We start from the raw sequence: 16,913 nt of genomic DNA, 5'->3' as shown, positions 1-16,913 counted from the left end.
ACCTAGTCATAGACCAACCTTGTTATGTCACCCGAGCACCCAACCTAGGTCTGTACCCAGGAGCTCCCAACCTAGCCTGCAGATACCTCCATGTAATGGACATGCATAAAGATCTGTGTGTGTGTGACAGGGAGGGCAAGGGATCTCTAATTTAGTTTCAAACTAAAAATTGGAGATTATGACTCAGGACTTGGAGACTACACCTTTCCTTCCATTTTTTAAAATTTATCCAAAAAATACTTCTTGATAACAACTTGTTCCAGGGGCATTGATGTGTATCTACTTCTCCAGCACATGAAGACTGAAATTCCCTAATGACCAAAATCACTGCCCATTATATGTGAGAGTGGATTGAACTAATCCAGGGACATCAGAGCCACCATGCCCTTCTACTGGAGTCACAAAACAAATGTTAAGAATTTGGGCTTAGAAAACTACAAGATCATGTCTGAAGACCAGGACCATATCATGCATCCAAGGGACTAATGGTGGTTACATCTCTAGTTCTCTTCTTGGCCAAGTCTATATAGCATAGGAATAAAAGAGGCAACCAATTATATGGATACAAGAGTTTATTTTCCCATTCATTCATTTTAATACTTTGTGAACACTATGCATAGGAATGATATAGAAAAATATAAGACATGGGAGACTGGTGTCTTTAAGTGTGCACTTCACATTTGTATTACATGTGTACATTCTCTCACAGGGTTTCTTAGTAATTACTTTCACTATACAAACATATATACATTTATGCATGCAATATATATATATATATATATATATATATATATATATATATATAATCTTTCTACCTTCCATTGTCCTTCTATTTTCTAAGAATTGTGGGGAATGGGTAGTCTAACATCTGTAGAAAAGGCACTGGACCATGATAGGGATTATGAAGTACAGTTGTACCTTATAACTTACAGTAAGAGATATATCCTACCTTGTGGCCCAGTATACACACAAATACACACCTTGAACTGACAATTCACAAAGCAGCACACCCTTCACTGATACTGGGTAAGCAAGGACTTAGATATGCAGGACCAAGGCAAACTGCAGCTGTATCTTGGTGGGTATGTGTTCTGAAGGTCTAGGAGCTCCTGTGTGGTTAAACATCCCTGAAGCTGCAGTTAGGATGTGCCTTTTTAAGAAATCATGGTGCCAGGGCACTTTCCAAGTTCCTACATGTTCATACTAATGAAAGACATGTGACCTCAAAAGGCCTTGGTTTCATTATTACGTTCATTTCATTGTGGTTAATCAACCTACATACTTTTCAAGAGGATCATGAAGGAACAAACATATCCTAAAAGGAAGATCTGGTCCATCATGATTTCAGAGGAGATAGGGTCACCCTACCTCATGAATGTGCCACCCATCTCAAAGTATTCATATAACCTTCATATAACAATGAAGGACTCACTGCTGATACCTACCTCGAGGGTAGCCCACTCCAGTTTTTCCTTGCTTTGCCAAATACATTTCTGTTTAATCATTTGTGTCTCCTGACTGAATTTTCCCCTTGAGAAGACAAGAACTGAGAGCTTCCAGCCATAACAGGAAGTGACCTCTGCTTACTAAGGTGTCAGGACCTAATGGGTGTGAGATGGGATCCACTATTTGGGAGCACTTGATGGGGGTAAATCCCAACCTCCACACTGTGTTTAAGGAAGCTGCTGTAAATTTACCACCCAGGACTGGAATTTCATCACTTGGTTCTCAGATCAATTCACTGTCTGGAATTCTTGTTTGTTAAAGGAAACAAACAAGGAGGAATGCTGCTGAAGATTTTGTCCAGTCATTTAGGAAATACCCGACAATGAGAGATTAAGGGAAAGCAGAGCCATATGCCAACAAAGAAATCTCTGGTATTCAGAAACTGTCAGTCTGATTTTTTTTATATATAATAAATAAGATTCTTTTGGAATTAATTGTGGAAGCTTCTTAAGCTCTTTGATTAGATCTTGATATTGAGAATTTCAAACTCCAAGGTATGGGGATGTTGCTATTTTGTTTGATTAGTTTTGTTTTTCTGAAGCTTTCTACCACATTTAATAATTACAACCCTTATAGGAGAGTCTTGTAGTGGAGCCTTGCAGTAGATAGAGCCTTGTAGTAAAGCCACTTGATTTCCTTTCACTGATAACTGAGCTAAGGGTGACAGACGATAACATGACTCAGGAGCACATCATACCACAGACTACCACAGTTTATTTCCCACTAGCAATGAGGTCATTATTGACTTCAGATAAGTCAGGTTGAGATCACACTTAAGAGTCTCATCTCTAAAGAATTTTCTAGAATTTTCATTGGCAAAGCCTGTATTAGGAAATGTGTCAGGGAACAGAAAACACTTCTCAGGCAAAAAGGAATGTAGGACATGGATATGAAGGCTTTATGCAGAGGTCCAGAGGAGGGATGGTAGCATCCTGCCTGGGCTTGGTCAACGACAGGGGTCACGAGAACCCCCTCCTGCTAACGATTTCCTAGTTAGCCTCAGTATCAGAGGATTGAAGTCTGTGGCTAAATTTCATGGCCACTACCTAATGGTGTTTTTATGTCTGCCTACAACTGCTCTGAGAAAATGAATCCACCTTGTGATGGCTGGTGCTGTCACCACGACTGAATCTAGAATCACCTGGGAGACATATTTCTATATGTGCTGTGGGGGACTACTGTGTGTTCATAGAGGTGGGAAGACCTACCCACTGTGGGTGGCACCATTCTCTTGGCTGGGATCCTGGATTGTGTAAGTAGAGAAGGGACTGAGCAATAGCATGCGTTCTACATTTTTTGTTCCAAACAATAAGGGAGCATGACCAGCTCTTGCCACTCTGACTTCACACCACATTGCGTTGTATTATTAAACTCTGAGCCAGAACAACCCGTTTTTGTTCCCCAGTTGCTTTCGACAGAGTATTTTATTGCAGCAATAGGAAAGGGAACTCGGACATGTCCCTTATTCGGCTTTGTTCCAAGGCATCTTGGGCATCTAAGAAACATAGCTTGTGGGTGTCCAGTGGCTAGCTTAAAATGGCACTGAGTTAAAATGCAATCATTGATGTGGGGACTGACTAACTGGCAGAAAGTAGCCAGGAGGGGTCAGTCCCTAGTCTTGAGCACAATACACTGCATACGATGAGGCTTAATCACAGGTAGCTTGGTGTCCTTTTTAATCCTGAAATCAGCATGGCTCATAGCAGTCAACTCATCCTCCACCAGAAAGTTCCAGAAGATGCTGGCCCTGCATTTCCCCATTTGCCCCAGTTCTCCCACTCCAGGTCTGCTTGCAGCTCTTGACTGGGTCTGGAAGGCTGCCTCCTAAGCCTGAGCCACCTGCTGTCCCAGATGCTGTTAGACTTCCTCTCAGAAAGCATTGACCAAAGTACAAGAGCAGGAAGTGAGATGGTCAAGGGGTGATTCCTTCCTGTCCCCTTGCTGTCACTCCTGTCACGGTGCTGCTACTGGCCAGTTCTCATTGATGTGCCCCTCCCTTTTCACCCCCGTGGCTTTCCCTGGGTCTAGGGAAAAGAGTTTCTCTCTCCCCCATGGTTGACTATATTGGTTAGTCTGTTAAATGCTAAAATGTCCATGATGTTCATGCCAGCATCAGAATGTCTCCATCCAAGTCTTCAGAGTAAAATTCCAGCGCCTCCCTGATGGAGCTCAGGCCCTCTCTCTTAACACAGGGCTTTGCCAATCTGAGAACTATCAGCCTCCTTAATTGCACCTCAAAGAGGCAGGCAGGGATTCAGACCAACATGAGAGGCTCCGGAGAAGGGTGACTGAAGCCTCAGACTAGGTCCACCTTTCTGAGCTAGTCTGGCAATTTCATCTCCAGGTGGACAGACAATCACCAGGCAAAATCCCTCCATCACCTCACACCCCTATCCTATTCACTAGATCTGGAACTGGGCTTCTGAAGCACTGCACACGGTGATCCAACTGGTCTCAAACAAGAAAGAAATAGGACAGAGCTGAAATCCAAAAGGGAGAAAGGCAGGGCTGCAATCCACAGGGAGTAATGTCTGTTTGCTAATCTGTCTCCTGCCCCAAATAGCTCTGCTCTCCTCCCCCCCCCCCCCACCATGTTGATGTCTCTCCTGCCTGGGCAGCAGATGCCACCAAGACTTAAATTGGGTCATCGAAGGTGGGGATGGGCTGACACAAGCCCACAGACCATGTCCTCCTCTGACCTGGCTCCCCAGGTTCTTGGCCTGCAGTTTGGAGCACAGACCTCACAAGGAAGGGCAGCCTCCCGGACATCTGAGCAGGGTCTTTGTTCCCTAGAACCACAAAGCGGAGCCCTCTGGGTAGCCAGAGATTAAGAGGTCCTGTCCTGTAGGCAGGGACAGAGGCCCTGGGAGTCTATAGCCCCTTTATTATGGGTAGCTGGGGATCTGCTTGTTGAGAGAGCTTTGGAGGATGCCTTCTAGCAGAACCCTAGGATTCCAGCAGCATCTGGACAGCACAGCAGCTGAGAGTATAATGTAAACAGCATCACTGAAACCTGGACTCTCACCTGATTTCAAATCCTGCCCACTGAACCAAAGCAAGATGATGTCACCTAGCTACGTGCGTGCCTTCAGCCACACCTGATAACCCACCCCCATCAGCCCCCATGTTCTCTGCCCAGCACTATGCTCTGAACTCCTCCTCCTCTGTTTTTCAGACCACCACCAGCATTACTTGAGCAGTGCCGTCCGCGTATGCATTCTGAGCAAGGTGTGTGCTCCTAACCTGCTGTGACCTACTGTGTAGCTGGTTTGGGAGGTGGAAGACATTTGGAGTTAAATGAAGTCAGAGGGGGGGGGGCCTGGTCTACGGGATAGTGTCCTAAGAATACCTTTGTAAGAGTCTCTCTCTCTCTCTCTCTCTCTCTCTCTCTCTCTCTCTCACACACACACACACACACACACACACACACACACACGCACACACGCACACACTGCCTATACGGGGGAATGAGAAAGTGTAATGTGAGGGCACACAGGAGATGCCTGGTGGGAAACTAAGAAGAGAGCCTTCCCTGGGAACCTAGATTTTGGCTATCTAACACTGCTGAGAAATTTCCAGCAACTCTGTCCTTAATTCAGAAAATAAGCACCAAGTGTTTTATCCACCCAGCCTAGGTTTCTTCAGCATTGGCAGAGGAGGATAGTATTAAAAAACTTCTGCTCACATGGTGAGCCTTGGAATTCTAGCAAAGGTGCTATCAGCAAGTGGGGTGTGTGTTACTTTCCTAAGAGTAGAGAGGCACCCTCGGCAGATTCCAGGGTGTATACAGTTCATCATGGTAGGGGAGGGCAGGCTGCTCTCATGGCATTGGGAGCTCATCACTGGTCACATCATGGCAGCAGAGAGTGAGGAACCTGGCTCACAGTGTGGGCTGTGACTCTGGCTAAGAACACTCATTGTGTAAACAAGAGAACTTGAGTTTTAATCCTCAGCACCCACCTCATGTCTGGGTATGGCTGCAAATACCCAGGGCTCCAGCAATCGGGAGCAGGGGGATGGGGGTGGGGGAGAACAGAGAGATCCTGATAACTTGCTGGGCAGCCAACCTAACCCAAAGGGCAAGATTCAGGGGCAGTAAGAGGCTCAGTCTTCAGAGAACAAGGCAGAGAGAGCGCACGCGCGCGCACACACACACACACACACACACACGCACACACACACACACACACACTCACGCACGCACGCACACAGTGAGAAGCAGGGAGAAACAGGCCAACTGTAACCTTCAGACCCGCCCCTACTAGGTTATATCAATGAGACAGGCCCAAGGTTCAAAAGATTCCATCCTATCTACCAAAACAGTACCACACAGGCACCTGTAGAGGACATTTCACCATCGGACTGCAGCAGGACCGGCAGTTGTGCCCCTTACATCAGTGGATCTGTTTGTGTGCAAAGTGCAGTGGAGTTCTAAGTCTGGCTTCTGCATTGTCATTTCTAAGGGGCAAATGGAAGGTCCTGTGAATGGAAAGTCATGCACATGACCACACAGTAAGACATCTAACTCATTCCTCTTCCGAGTCCTCTACTTGAGCTCCAGCCCCTGGCGATGGCAGGTGTTTTCTCTATTCCTGTGGTTTTGTCTGTCCAGAATGCCATGACATTGCAAACATACGGCAAGAAGCTATTTGTGCCTAACGCACTTGTGTTTGGGGTGCTGGCTGGTTCAGTAATGGCTTCTCTTCACTACTGAGTGGTCTTACTGCTCTGCAGGTATGCCGCTTTGTGTAACCCGGTTCCCCAGGCATGGGCATGCAGGTTGTTACTAGGGTTTAGTAGTTACAAGTAAAGCCACTACAAATGCTAGGAATTGTCTTTGGTGTGGACATGTATGTTCTTTCTTTCATTTTCTTCCTCCCTTTCTTTTCACAGAACAGGGTGCTGAACCCGGAACCTCACATATGCTAGGCCAGCACGGTACACTAAGCCTCATTCACAGCCCTCTTTTTATTTACTTATTTTTTTATAATTTGCAATAAGCTCTAAGTTACTCCAGCTGGCCTTGAACTCATTCTGTAGCCCAGCCTGGCTTTAAACCACAAGGTTCAGTTACTAAGAAACGGGCAGGAGATTTCCCCATCATTTCTGGTCCCCCACCTGGCAGTGAAAAGGTAGGATTCTGCTTGATGAATCCAAAACTCAGCTTATAGTCTTTGGCAGTGTTAGACATTCTCTATATGACAAATATCATATCAAAATAATGAACTGTTTAGCATTTCATGAGGCTTTCAGTCGTTCTGATGAGGCATTTCAAAGAATTTAAACAGATTTACATCTGTGTGTGTGTGTGTGTGTGTGTGTGTGTGTGTGTGTGTGTGTGTGCGCGTGTGTGTGTGCCACAGAGTTCATGAGGAGGTCAGAGGGTAACTTGTGGGAGTTGGTTCTCTCCTATAACTTTGTGGGTCCTGGGGAATGAACTTGGTCATCAGGCTTGGCCACAAACCCCTTTCCCTGCTGAGCTGGCCCACTTGCAAGAGTTTTGAGAAAATTGAAAGCCTTATAGCATCTTGGAGCCAGGCAGTGGTGGCACACATCTTTAATCCCAGCACTCTAGAGGCAGAGGCAGACAGATCTCTGAGTTCAAGGCCAGCCTGGTCTACAGAGCGAGTTCCAGGACAGGATCCAAAGCTACACAGAGAAACCCTGTCTCAGGGGAGAAAAAAGAAAGGAAAGAAGGGAGGGAGGGAGAGAGGGAGGGAGGGAGGGAAGTAGGGAGGGAGAGAGGAAGGGAGGAAGAAGGAAAGCTTGGAAACTGCTCACACCTGCAGCTCCTAGCCAAACCTCTGTAGTGATGGCTGTTTTCACATCTGTCACCTTGTGGCACTTTCTTTTGGAAATCATTTGGTGTCCACAGAGCTGGGGAGACTGTTTATTCAGATCTGACCTTTAGTTAGCCAATTGGTCCCACACAATTAGTCTGACAATACTTTTGTTTGAACTTAGCAAAATTGCAATAGTCTGCTGTTTTCTAGGTTTCTACACCTCAATATAGGTTTCCCCTTTTGAAACAGTGTTTAATTCCCTGGACTGCTAAGCCTGGCTTCCACAAATGAGTAGCCTAGAATACCAGCAAGTGTTGCCAGGAGTCCTGAGGACTCACAGTGCCAGCATGACTTCCCACAGAGCCTCAGACTGTTCCAGGGCTCACACGGTGCTGTGGCTCCTCCTCTCTAACTCCTAGTGGTCAGCCAGTCCTGACAGCACAGTCCATTCTTCACACGGGGTTCTCACTGTGTGTCTAAGGGATGCCGAGTCATGATGGAAGATGAGCTGGCCTGTTCCAGCACGTCATTTCTGTAACCAATCTCATCTGCTGTGGTCTACTTCCCAAGGAGTTCTACCTTCTGAGTTTCGTGCCTTGAACGTGTGTGTGTGTGTGTGTGTGTGTGTGTGTGTGTGTGAGAGAGAGAGAGAGAGAGAGAGAGAGAGAGCATGTGTTGGTATGTGGAGGTGCACACCTGTTTGGTGGCCAGAGGATAACCTTGGGTGTCGCTTCTGAGGTGGGCGAATCCATTCATTTTGAAACAGTTTGTCATTGGTCAAGAATTCACCAAGTAGACTAGGCTTACTAGCTATAAAGTCCCTAGGGATTTATTTGCCTCTGATCCCCTCCTCCCACTGAGATTATGAGTATTTACATGGTTATTTTTATGTGGGTTGGGTGATCAAATTCATCCTTGTTCTTTAAAGCTCTTTATGGACTAAGCCATCTCCCCAGCCCCGTCATGGGGATTTTGAGGGTCGTAATTTAACCAGCAGCAGATCCCTCCTGCTCTTCCTCCAGGCCACTGTTAGCCTCTGCTTTTTCCTTTGAGAACTCTGCCCCGTGGCCCCTTCTGCAGTGTGACCCTGCCTTGTCCGCCAGTGACACCTGTACTGTACATCTCTGGCACAGTGACCCCAGTGACACACCCTTACTCCATGGTGCTAAAGCACTCTCCTTGCTCTGGCCCCCACCCACCCACACCCCAGCTATAGGAGTTCACAGAGCTCAGGGAATACCCAGTTCCCATGACTTCATCTTCCAGGGCTGGTGTGTGAGACACAAATGAGAAGTGAATACAGACAGGACCCACCCCACACCCCACACCCCACACCCCACACCCCACACCCCACACCCCACAAAGGGTGTGCCCCCATCACACCAGGCTGCACCACTGGAGCTTCCTGATGAGAGGAATTGCTGGTCAGGGCGCTATCTTTGTAAGGAGGCAGTAGCAGCGAACCAGAAGGATTCCGCCAAAGCCTTGGAATCCTACAGGGCCTGTGCTGGGATACAGGCCTCAGTGCAGTGGTTCTCAAGCTGTAGGTTGAGACCCCTTTGAGGCCGAACCACTCTTTCACAAGGGGTCACCTGAGACCACTGGAAAACACAGATGTTTACATTGTGGTTCATAATAGTAGCAAAATTACAGTTACTAGGTATCAAGGAAAATAATTTTATGATTGGAGCTCACCACAACATGAGGAACTGTATTAAAGGGTCACAGCATTAGGAAGGTTGAGAACCATTGTCTAAGTGCGTTACCCTCTCGACACCACAGAGATGTGTCATCATCCATTTTCAGATAGATATGGGCACCCAAGTTAAGTGACTCCTGTTGGTGACATGAGCTACTCCATGGAGTGTGCATTGCTATCTCTGCTGTGTCATCTGGTTTATATGAGCCACATACCTCAGCTTCCTTCTCATTAGTACAGGTTGTGCCTTCAGCCATTGTGTTCTGGGGCATCCTTAAACCAGTGTGTGGGAGTTCCACTGTTTATGGAGCTCCCCTACTCCACCTCCTATCACCCTCATCATCGCACCCTCCCCATCCTCCTCTGCCTGGAGGATTGGGAAGGACATCTGCTGCTCAGTATGGTCTACCCGGGCCTATTATGATCTCAATGGTCATCTAGACTCCGCCCTCCATCCCCTTGCCTCAGCTGAAGTTCCCCAGTGGTTATGTGCAGGCAAGCTAATGAAAAGATGGGATGGAAGAGCAGGGCTGTTGCTGCCATTGGCCTTCCTGCTTCCCTGGACACATAGCTCACTGGCATGTAGGTCTCTGGGGACCCTATGGTTCAGTCCCTAAGGGGTGGTAGAATCATTCAGAAGCTAGTTCCAAAGGCAAGTTCCCAGGAGTGCTGATTCAGTAGTTGGAGGGGCAGGATTTAGGAATCTGAGGTAGCTGGTCCCTGACAAATGATGGCTGAAACTCTTATAACACCTGGTATTTAAAGATGCTTGGTGGGGAGAGCCTGGTGTGTGTGTGTGTGTGTGTGTGTGTGTGTGTGTGTGTGTGTGTGTAAGAGAGAGAGGGGGGGAGAGAGAGAGGCTTGTTATCTATGTAAGTACTAGAGTTTCCTACATGTACACTCCCATACATATTTCAGAAAAGGTAGCCATCTATTGGGGTAGTGATGTCTACTGGCCACATTGGGAAGGCTTAACTCCCAAAAGATCTTTCTAGAATCCTTTCCTTCTGTCACCATGCTGAAAACCTTCTAAAGGGTCTATTGCAAAGCCACCATGTTACAGCACTCAAGCAAGGTGGGACAACAGTGTCCCCAGTGATGGGCTCCTGCTTGAGTTTAGAGAATGTATGCAGTCTGGGTCAATAGGTTGGGTAACGAATTTCAAAACCCCTGCCCCAGGGTGTGCTGTTTTAGAAACTGTGTTTATAGCAGAGAAGGACATGGATTTTTCCTCAGGGGTTTTGGGCTATCTGGTGGTGGGGATGATGCCTTAAACATAAACATGAAAGCTGCAGTTCTTTCAGGCCTCTGATCAAGCTACCAAGGAGGATGAGTCAAGAGGATCTCAGGTTCAAGTCTAGCCTAGGCTACAAGAATGAGTTCAAGGCTAGCCTGGACAACTTAATGAGACTCTGCTCCCAATATAGCAAATGAAGAGGGCTGGTGAATGCTTGCTCACAGGTAGAATGCTTACCCACCCCCAGGATGACAACAACAAAATCCTTGAGTTAACTTTGTTGTTGCTTGTTTTCTTGTACATGGTATGAAACTGGCAAAACAGACTGGCATTGTGGAAAACCTGGGAGGAGCCAATGAAATCAGCTGGTCTTTCTGTACTCACCGCACTTGATTTTTCTGGTGGGGAGGCACATTTGCAAGCACCACGCAAAGGCTCTGCACAGGGAAGGAGCTTAATACACTGCAAAGGCAGACAGGCGAGTATAAATGGGTCAGAGTGAGGGGAAAGAGATCTCAGTGCAGAAATGAGAGATCCACAGGGCCAAGATATGTCAACCTTTGTCAAAACGCTGAACTCGGAGCTCCCAGTTCCTCTAGACTGGCTGGCCAGCAAGTCCCAGGGATCTGCCTGTCGTCACCTCCTCCATGAGGGCACCACCGTGCCCAACCTTTCACATGGGTTCTGAGGGATCAAAATCTGGTCTTTGTGCTTGCATGACAAGCACTCTGTCAACTGAGCAATCTCCCCAGGCCTGTCTGTTCTTGACAGCGACACCGATGGGTCAATCCCAGGATTTAAACCTGGCAAGATGGTGTCCATCCACAGTACCATGTGTACTATCATCAATCATGACTCAGTTCTGCTGCTGCTTGGCTATGCAACCCCATACGGAGACCAGGTGACCTTTCCATTGGCTTTTGAGAGGCATTTCTCAGGGTCATGGGACTCAGAACCCCACCAACAACCCAGCACTGCCCACCTGCCAACAGAAACTGCTGGCACATTTGTGAAGCTTTGATGCATCCTCAGACTTGATTGCCAGGGATTGAAATACAGTACTGAGAAGGAGGAGGAGATGGAAAGGGAAGAGAAAAAATGGGAAGAAGAAAGGATAACAGGGAACTGGAAGAGGAGGAAAGGAGAAGAAAATAGAAATAACACTGGGAAGGCAGCAAAAGATGTCAAAACGACACTGTCAAATAGGAGACGTCAGACTCCCTTTTGCGGAGAATTGGGACAATCCTTGGAATTAAAGTGGCATGACAGCTTATTCCCTAATCACAATAGGCAAATCGGGATAGGAATTGGAGAAGAGTGGGACCATCTTCTCTTCCTTTGACCATTGGGTTGATGCTTCTCCAATGAGAAAAGCTGATATCAGGAGTTTACAAACATTTGTTAAGTGGTGCTGGTATTCTAAACAGAATACCTAATACAAAAAATGATACTGCAATAAAGGCAATTTACACCCCCCCACATACACACAAAATATTCCTGTAGCCCAGATTAGTCTTAAGCCCCAGCTTCTGGAGCCTCAAACTCCAGCAGAGCTGAGTTGGAAGCATGGGTGATGGCCTAATGACAATGACATTCACACAGTTCTTACAGGAAATTATAGCAATATTTCTATTCCGGCTTTCTCTAGTCACAGTCACACCCCCACATGTCATCAGAGCCACCACCATCTTACACACACTACCATCTCCACCACATACACCCCACTAACACATGCCAGCTTCCTGGAAGGTTCAGGGAAGCACACATTCACTGTGTACAGTAGGATGCCAGATCTGTGGCATATTTCAAAGGACAGTGAGGCATAATTTAAAGAAAGGAATACCATTCCACAGACTTAGGGGAAATAGCAAGATCCAGCTATAGGCCACGTGGTTTTGAGTCTCCCTTCTCACAGCCCTCAAAGAATCATTCCAAGAAGCAAATGACAGTAAAGGTGGCACTCAGTGTACTCCACACTTGCGTAGACATGTGGTGGACTTGGACCAGCCTGTGGGTCCCCTACCATTGTTGCTTTGCTGAGCCCTGCTGCCTGTGTGAGTGGGGAGAGTCAACTTTGGGGTCCTAGAACTTTCCTCTTTCTCCCTCCTTTTTTTTTAGTAACATGTGGCCAGAGGATAAGTGCCACATCTCAACAAGACCACAATGTTTCTGCTATCGTGGGAGGGGAATCTGTGGACATCTCTGAGTTCCCATGGCATGTGGGGATTCTGATTCATGGCAATCCCATCTGTGGGGGATCTATTCTCAATGAGTGGTGGATTCTAACCGCATCCCACTGCTTAGACCACATCAACGAGTAAGTATTCGTGTAAGAAATGTGTGTGTGTGTGTGTGTGTGTGTGTGTGTGGTATGTGTGTAGTGTGTGTGGGTGTGTGGTGTGTGTGGGTGTGTGGGGTGTGTGTAGTGTGTGTGGTATGTAGTGTGTGGTGTGTGAGTGTGTGTAGTGTGTGTGCTTGTGTGTGTATGTATGTGTGTGTGTAGTGTGTGTGGTATGTGAGTGTGGTATGTGTAGGTGTGTGGTATGTGTAGTGTGTGTGGTATGTGTGTGCGTGTGTGTATGTGTGTATGTGGTATGTGTGTGTGGTGTGTGTGTGTGTGTGGTGTGTGTGTATGTGTATGTGTGTGTGTGGTGTGTGTGTGTGTGTGTGTGTGTGGTGTGTGTGTGTGTGTGTGTGTGTGTGTGGTGTGTGTGTGTGTATGTGTGGGTGATGGTGGTACTAGAGATAGAACCTAGGGGCCCATGCTGGGCAAGTGCTCTCTGCAGTCCAAGCCTTCTTATTTATTTATTTATTTATTTATTTATTTATTTGTTTGTTTGTTTGTTTGTTTATTTTTGAGACAAAGACTCACTAAGTTTCTGGGCTGACCCTGAACTCATTCTGTAGCCCTAATAGGCCTTGAATTTAATAATTTTCCTGCTTCAGCTTCCCGAGTATCTGGCCGCACAGGCCTGTGCCAATAGCCTTAACTTAGAATTTTCTTTTTAACCAGTGTAGCTGAATGCTTGTCCCAGATGCTGATGGCCCTGGAACTTCATTCAACCAGCCTTGTGACACTTTGAAGTGCTGAAATGGCCCATGTGGCTGAGTATTCTACCAGACTTCTGGGAAGTGAACAGTTCCCTTCCCAGGGTCCCACACATCGGCTGTGTGCCCAGGTGTTGCATCTTTCTAAGTGCCCGTGGACATGATCCGACCTAAGCTGTTTATGCAGTACATGCCTCTCACTGAGTACTCTGAGGATGAGCCTGGAGGATGACTTGTCAGGGGCCATCCTAGGCTACATAAGGGAGACCTTGTCCTAAAGACAAATGAACAGAAACCTTAAATAGACAAAAAAGTATATCACTATTTGCTCTTGTTGGAGACACAGTGGGTGGCGAATGAGCACGGAGTGAGAAGGGCATTGAAGGCACTGGCGTGTGAGGGTGGGGCTCCAGCCCCTGAGCACATATTGCCAGCTCTGGGCTGGTGTAGAAGTCCTTGAGTTCCATGACCCTTGCCAGAGTCTAGTTCTATAATCAGTCCAGCCCTTCTTGAGAATCAAGGATGATGCCTTGGAGTCCTTCATCCTCCTAGATGCTAGTTTGTCCAAGTAAGGTCATCAGGCTAGGTGCTGAAGTCCAACTGCCTCCTGCTGCTCTAATCCCTTTATCCCCCCAGAGGCAGAATGATGTTTCCCTTGGGGATTCCTCCTTCCCATTTCTATCATTTATCTTTTCTCTACTCTTATTTTAAATGAGATCTAACGTGGAGATCATGCATGGCAGAGATAACCTCAACAAAACACAAGACCTGAAGTATAAGAAAGTGGACAAGATAATCATACACCCGAGGTTTGATAGCTGGCTCATGGACAATGATATAGCTTTGCTCTTGCTCAAATCCCCATTAAACTTGAGTATCGACAGTGTACCCATCTGCGTTTCACAAGTCTCCAACATACTGGCATGGGATAACTGCTGGGTGACAGGATGGGGCATTACCAATACCAGTGAGTGATTCTGGGTTTGGTATTACATACAGGGTGGCCTGTGGTTGGTGTTCAGAAGGGTTAGAAAATTCTAGAAGCTCTGATTACCCTTGAAATTTTGCCTGCTAGACCTGGAGATATCAGTCACCATGATATACATTATCCTGAGTCCCTCAGGCAGTCAGCCTTCATGACACTTCTGGGAGCCTGGAACAAATTGTATGCTTACTCTATAGAACATGAATACTGAACAGCACCTCAGGGGAAGTTTGCTAAGCCCAAAAGTTCACTCAGTATCATCCTGAGGAACTATGGAAGGACACAGGGCAGCGTGTGTACTAACCCTGGATGATTGTGTTAGCATTGCACTTCTAAGGCCAAGGTCACAAAGTATTTGAAAGCTACAGATCCAGACCAAGGGGGAAAATCCACTGAGTATAAAATATCCTTTGAAGAAGCAACCAGCAGTTCACCCCTAACCCCTTCCCATTATGCCTGTAAACTGATCCTTTTAGCCCATGTTCTCAGTGAGCATGTCTTGCCCCATAATGATTCAGCAGGGAACACTTAGCAAGTCATGCTGTTTCTCAGTGTAAGTCCTTACATGGTGTTCTGGTGTTGTGATCCCAAGTCTCAACCTTGGTGGGAGTCAGTCTTTGATGATTTCCATGAGGTTAAAAGAAACAATGAAGTTCTTAACACCAAAGTCCTCAAGTATCATTCAACACACATGCCTTGACTGCTTCTCTGTTCTGGAAGCATCCTAGACACAGGATTCGGCAATGCCCAAAGAGAAAGAAAGCATCCACATTCTGCAAAGTGAGTGCTTCTCCCTGGTGAATGTCTCAAGGGGAATAGAGTGATACAAGCCCACGTATCTGTCTGGGTTCTCTTGATCACCATGGACTCAAATAAAACACATTTCCAGGACTGCAGCTGAGGCTTGTGCCTACTGTAGGGCCAGAAGATGTTAAACTAAGGCTGAAATTAAGCAAGGACCTAGTTCTAGGGAACTATGGATGCTTAGGGGATCTTGACAGTCTTCTGAACACCCCTTCCTCTCCCACATTCACACCAGAAGTTATCTTGTCACTGGGGTGATATGGGAGGGTGCTGGTGCCCAACTTAATGGGACCAAAAATTAGCTGAGGCTCTCTCCCCTCCTGCTTCTCTTCTGGGTCAGGTTTAGAAAGACTGCAATCCTCAAAACTGCAGAAGGTTAATGTGGACCTGTTCAGATGGGACTGGTGCAATAACGCTTTGCCTCTAATAACCAAGAATATGCTGTGTGCTGGGACTCAAGACGGTGGGAAGGATGCCTGCCAGGTAATGGGTTGGGCTCAGTCTGGGGAGGGTGACTGGCTTTTCTATCCAGTGGATGAGATGCCACATGGGTTCCCTGGGACCACTGTAATAGATAACCAAAGCTGGGTGGATTTAATCAACATATAGGATCCTCCCACAATTCAGGGTGATGCAAGCCCTAAAGAAGTGTGTGAGCAAGGCCTGTTCCCTCCTCAGCTCTAGAAGGGGAGCCATGGCCACTGCTTTAGCTACCAGTGTGGTCTTACTGTAACATTTGCCTCAGTCAGGATGGGGCCTTCTCCCTGTGAGGGTGGCTTCCGATTTATTTATTTTTTTTCCCCTACGTCGTCTAAAATGTGGTGCTTTAAGTATTGCATTTTAACACAGCACTGCTACACTGCTTTTTTGGTTTGTTTTTGTTTTTGTATTTGCCATATATGTATATATCTGTGTACCTGGTAGATCCAACCAATTTCTTTTTATGAGGCATGATGGATTTTTGTGTATTTTATTCACTTTTGGCAACTGTGAGCAAACCAGAGAAAGCTGGGCTGGTAGAAAATGCATTCCTGGGGAAAGCATACGTTTTTGATACAGAGTTACCAAAATAGACAATATATTAATCAATGATGACCTAGGTGGTGGTGGTGATGAAAATCCGTTTTTCTTCAAGTTCTCATTCATCCAATTGCTTTTGACTAAATTGCTTGATACCTATGTAACAGTCACAGCTGTATGGCAGGAGAATTGAATAAAAACCAGACACTTGCCATCACAGGGACTACTCTCCAGTACCTTTCGTCAAGAGGCTCACACTTCAGCAGGCTATGGGGGTAGCTTCCTACTGTCATAGCCTACTTTCCACTCTCCAACAACTTTTCTCTCCTAGGGCGACAGTGGAGGACCTCTGGTTTGCAACAAAAAGACAAACATGACCACTTGGTACCAGTTGGGGATTGTCAGCTGGGGTGTGGGCTGTGGCAGGAAGGACAACCCCGGAGTATACACCAAGCTGTCAAAATACCTGAAGTGGATCAGAAAGAAGACAAAAGAGGCAGGAAAGCCCTATGTGTTTGAGGAGGACTCTGCATGCTCTTCACCGATCTCTTGCTGGGCTATTGTGTTCTTATATTTCGTGATGTTCTAACCAGGTGATGGAACATGATACTGTCCCCAAGCCAAGTGTTCTTCTCATTGTATTAAATAAGGAGCAGGGTGAACTCAAGCTTTGAGGAATGATTCTAGGGTCATTAGCTTCACCTGAACTCACTGCACAGCTATAGGAGGGTGCCAGACAAGCCTGAGGGCCACCAGAGAGCAGGCAGAGTCCTCTCCCAGGGTTGAGAGCCTATTCTAAAGGGGTTAGTCAGGCAGTGAGTAAATAATTGG

At 46.6% G+C, this 16,913-nt stretch overlaps 1 protein-coding gene across 1 annotated transcript; it reads left to right on the top strand.

Annotated features, from left to right (window-relative positions):
- Positions 1-6,076: 6,076 nt before the first annotated feature.
- Positions 6,077-16,701, top strand: LOC127230049 (serine protease 52). Its single transcript, XM_051195168.1, has 6 exons — positions 6,077-6,196; positions 8,655-8,832; positions 12,344-12,542; positions 13,990-14,240; positions 15,403-15,545; positions 16,414-16,701. Exons 1-6 carry the CDS (start codon positions 6,077-6,079, stop codon positions 16,669-16,671), a joined length of 1,149 nt encoding a protein of 382 aa, XP_051051125.1. The 3' UTR covers positions 16,672-16,701.
- Positions 16,702-16,913: the final 212 nt, after the last annotated feature.

Source organism: Phodopus roborovskii, unplaced genomic scaffold, assembly GCF_943737965.1.
Source record: "Phodopus roborovskii unplaced genomic scaffold, PHOROB, whole genome shotgun sequence".
Lineage (NCBI taxonomy): Eukaryota > Metazoa > Chordata > Mammalia > Rodentia > Cricetidae > Phodopus > Phodopus roborovskii.
This window is presented reverse-complemented; position numbering and strand designations above follow the sequence as displayed.

Excerpts from the sequence above, each read along its gene's own strand:
- LOC127230049 (XM_051195168.1), top strand. The coding sequence starts at position 6,077 with ATGGCAGGTGTTTTCTCTATTCCTGTGGTTTTGTCTGTCCAGAATGCC. Across the intron at positions 14,241-15,402 it reads ATGGGGCATTACCAATACCA|GTTTAGAAAGACTGCAATCC; the intron begins GTGAGTGATTCT and ends CTTCTGGGTCAG. Across the intron at positions 15,546-16,413 it reads GTGGGAAGGATGCCTGCCAG|GGCGACAGTGGAGGACCTCT; the intron begins GTAATGGGTTGG and ends TTTCTCTCCTAG.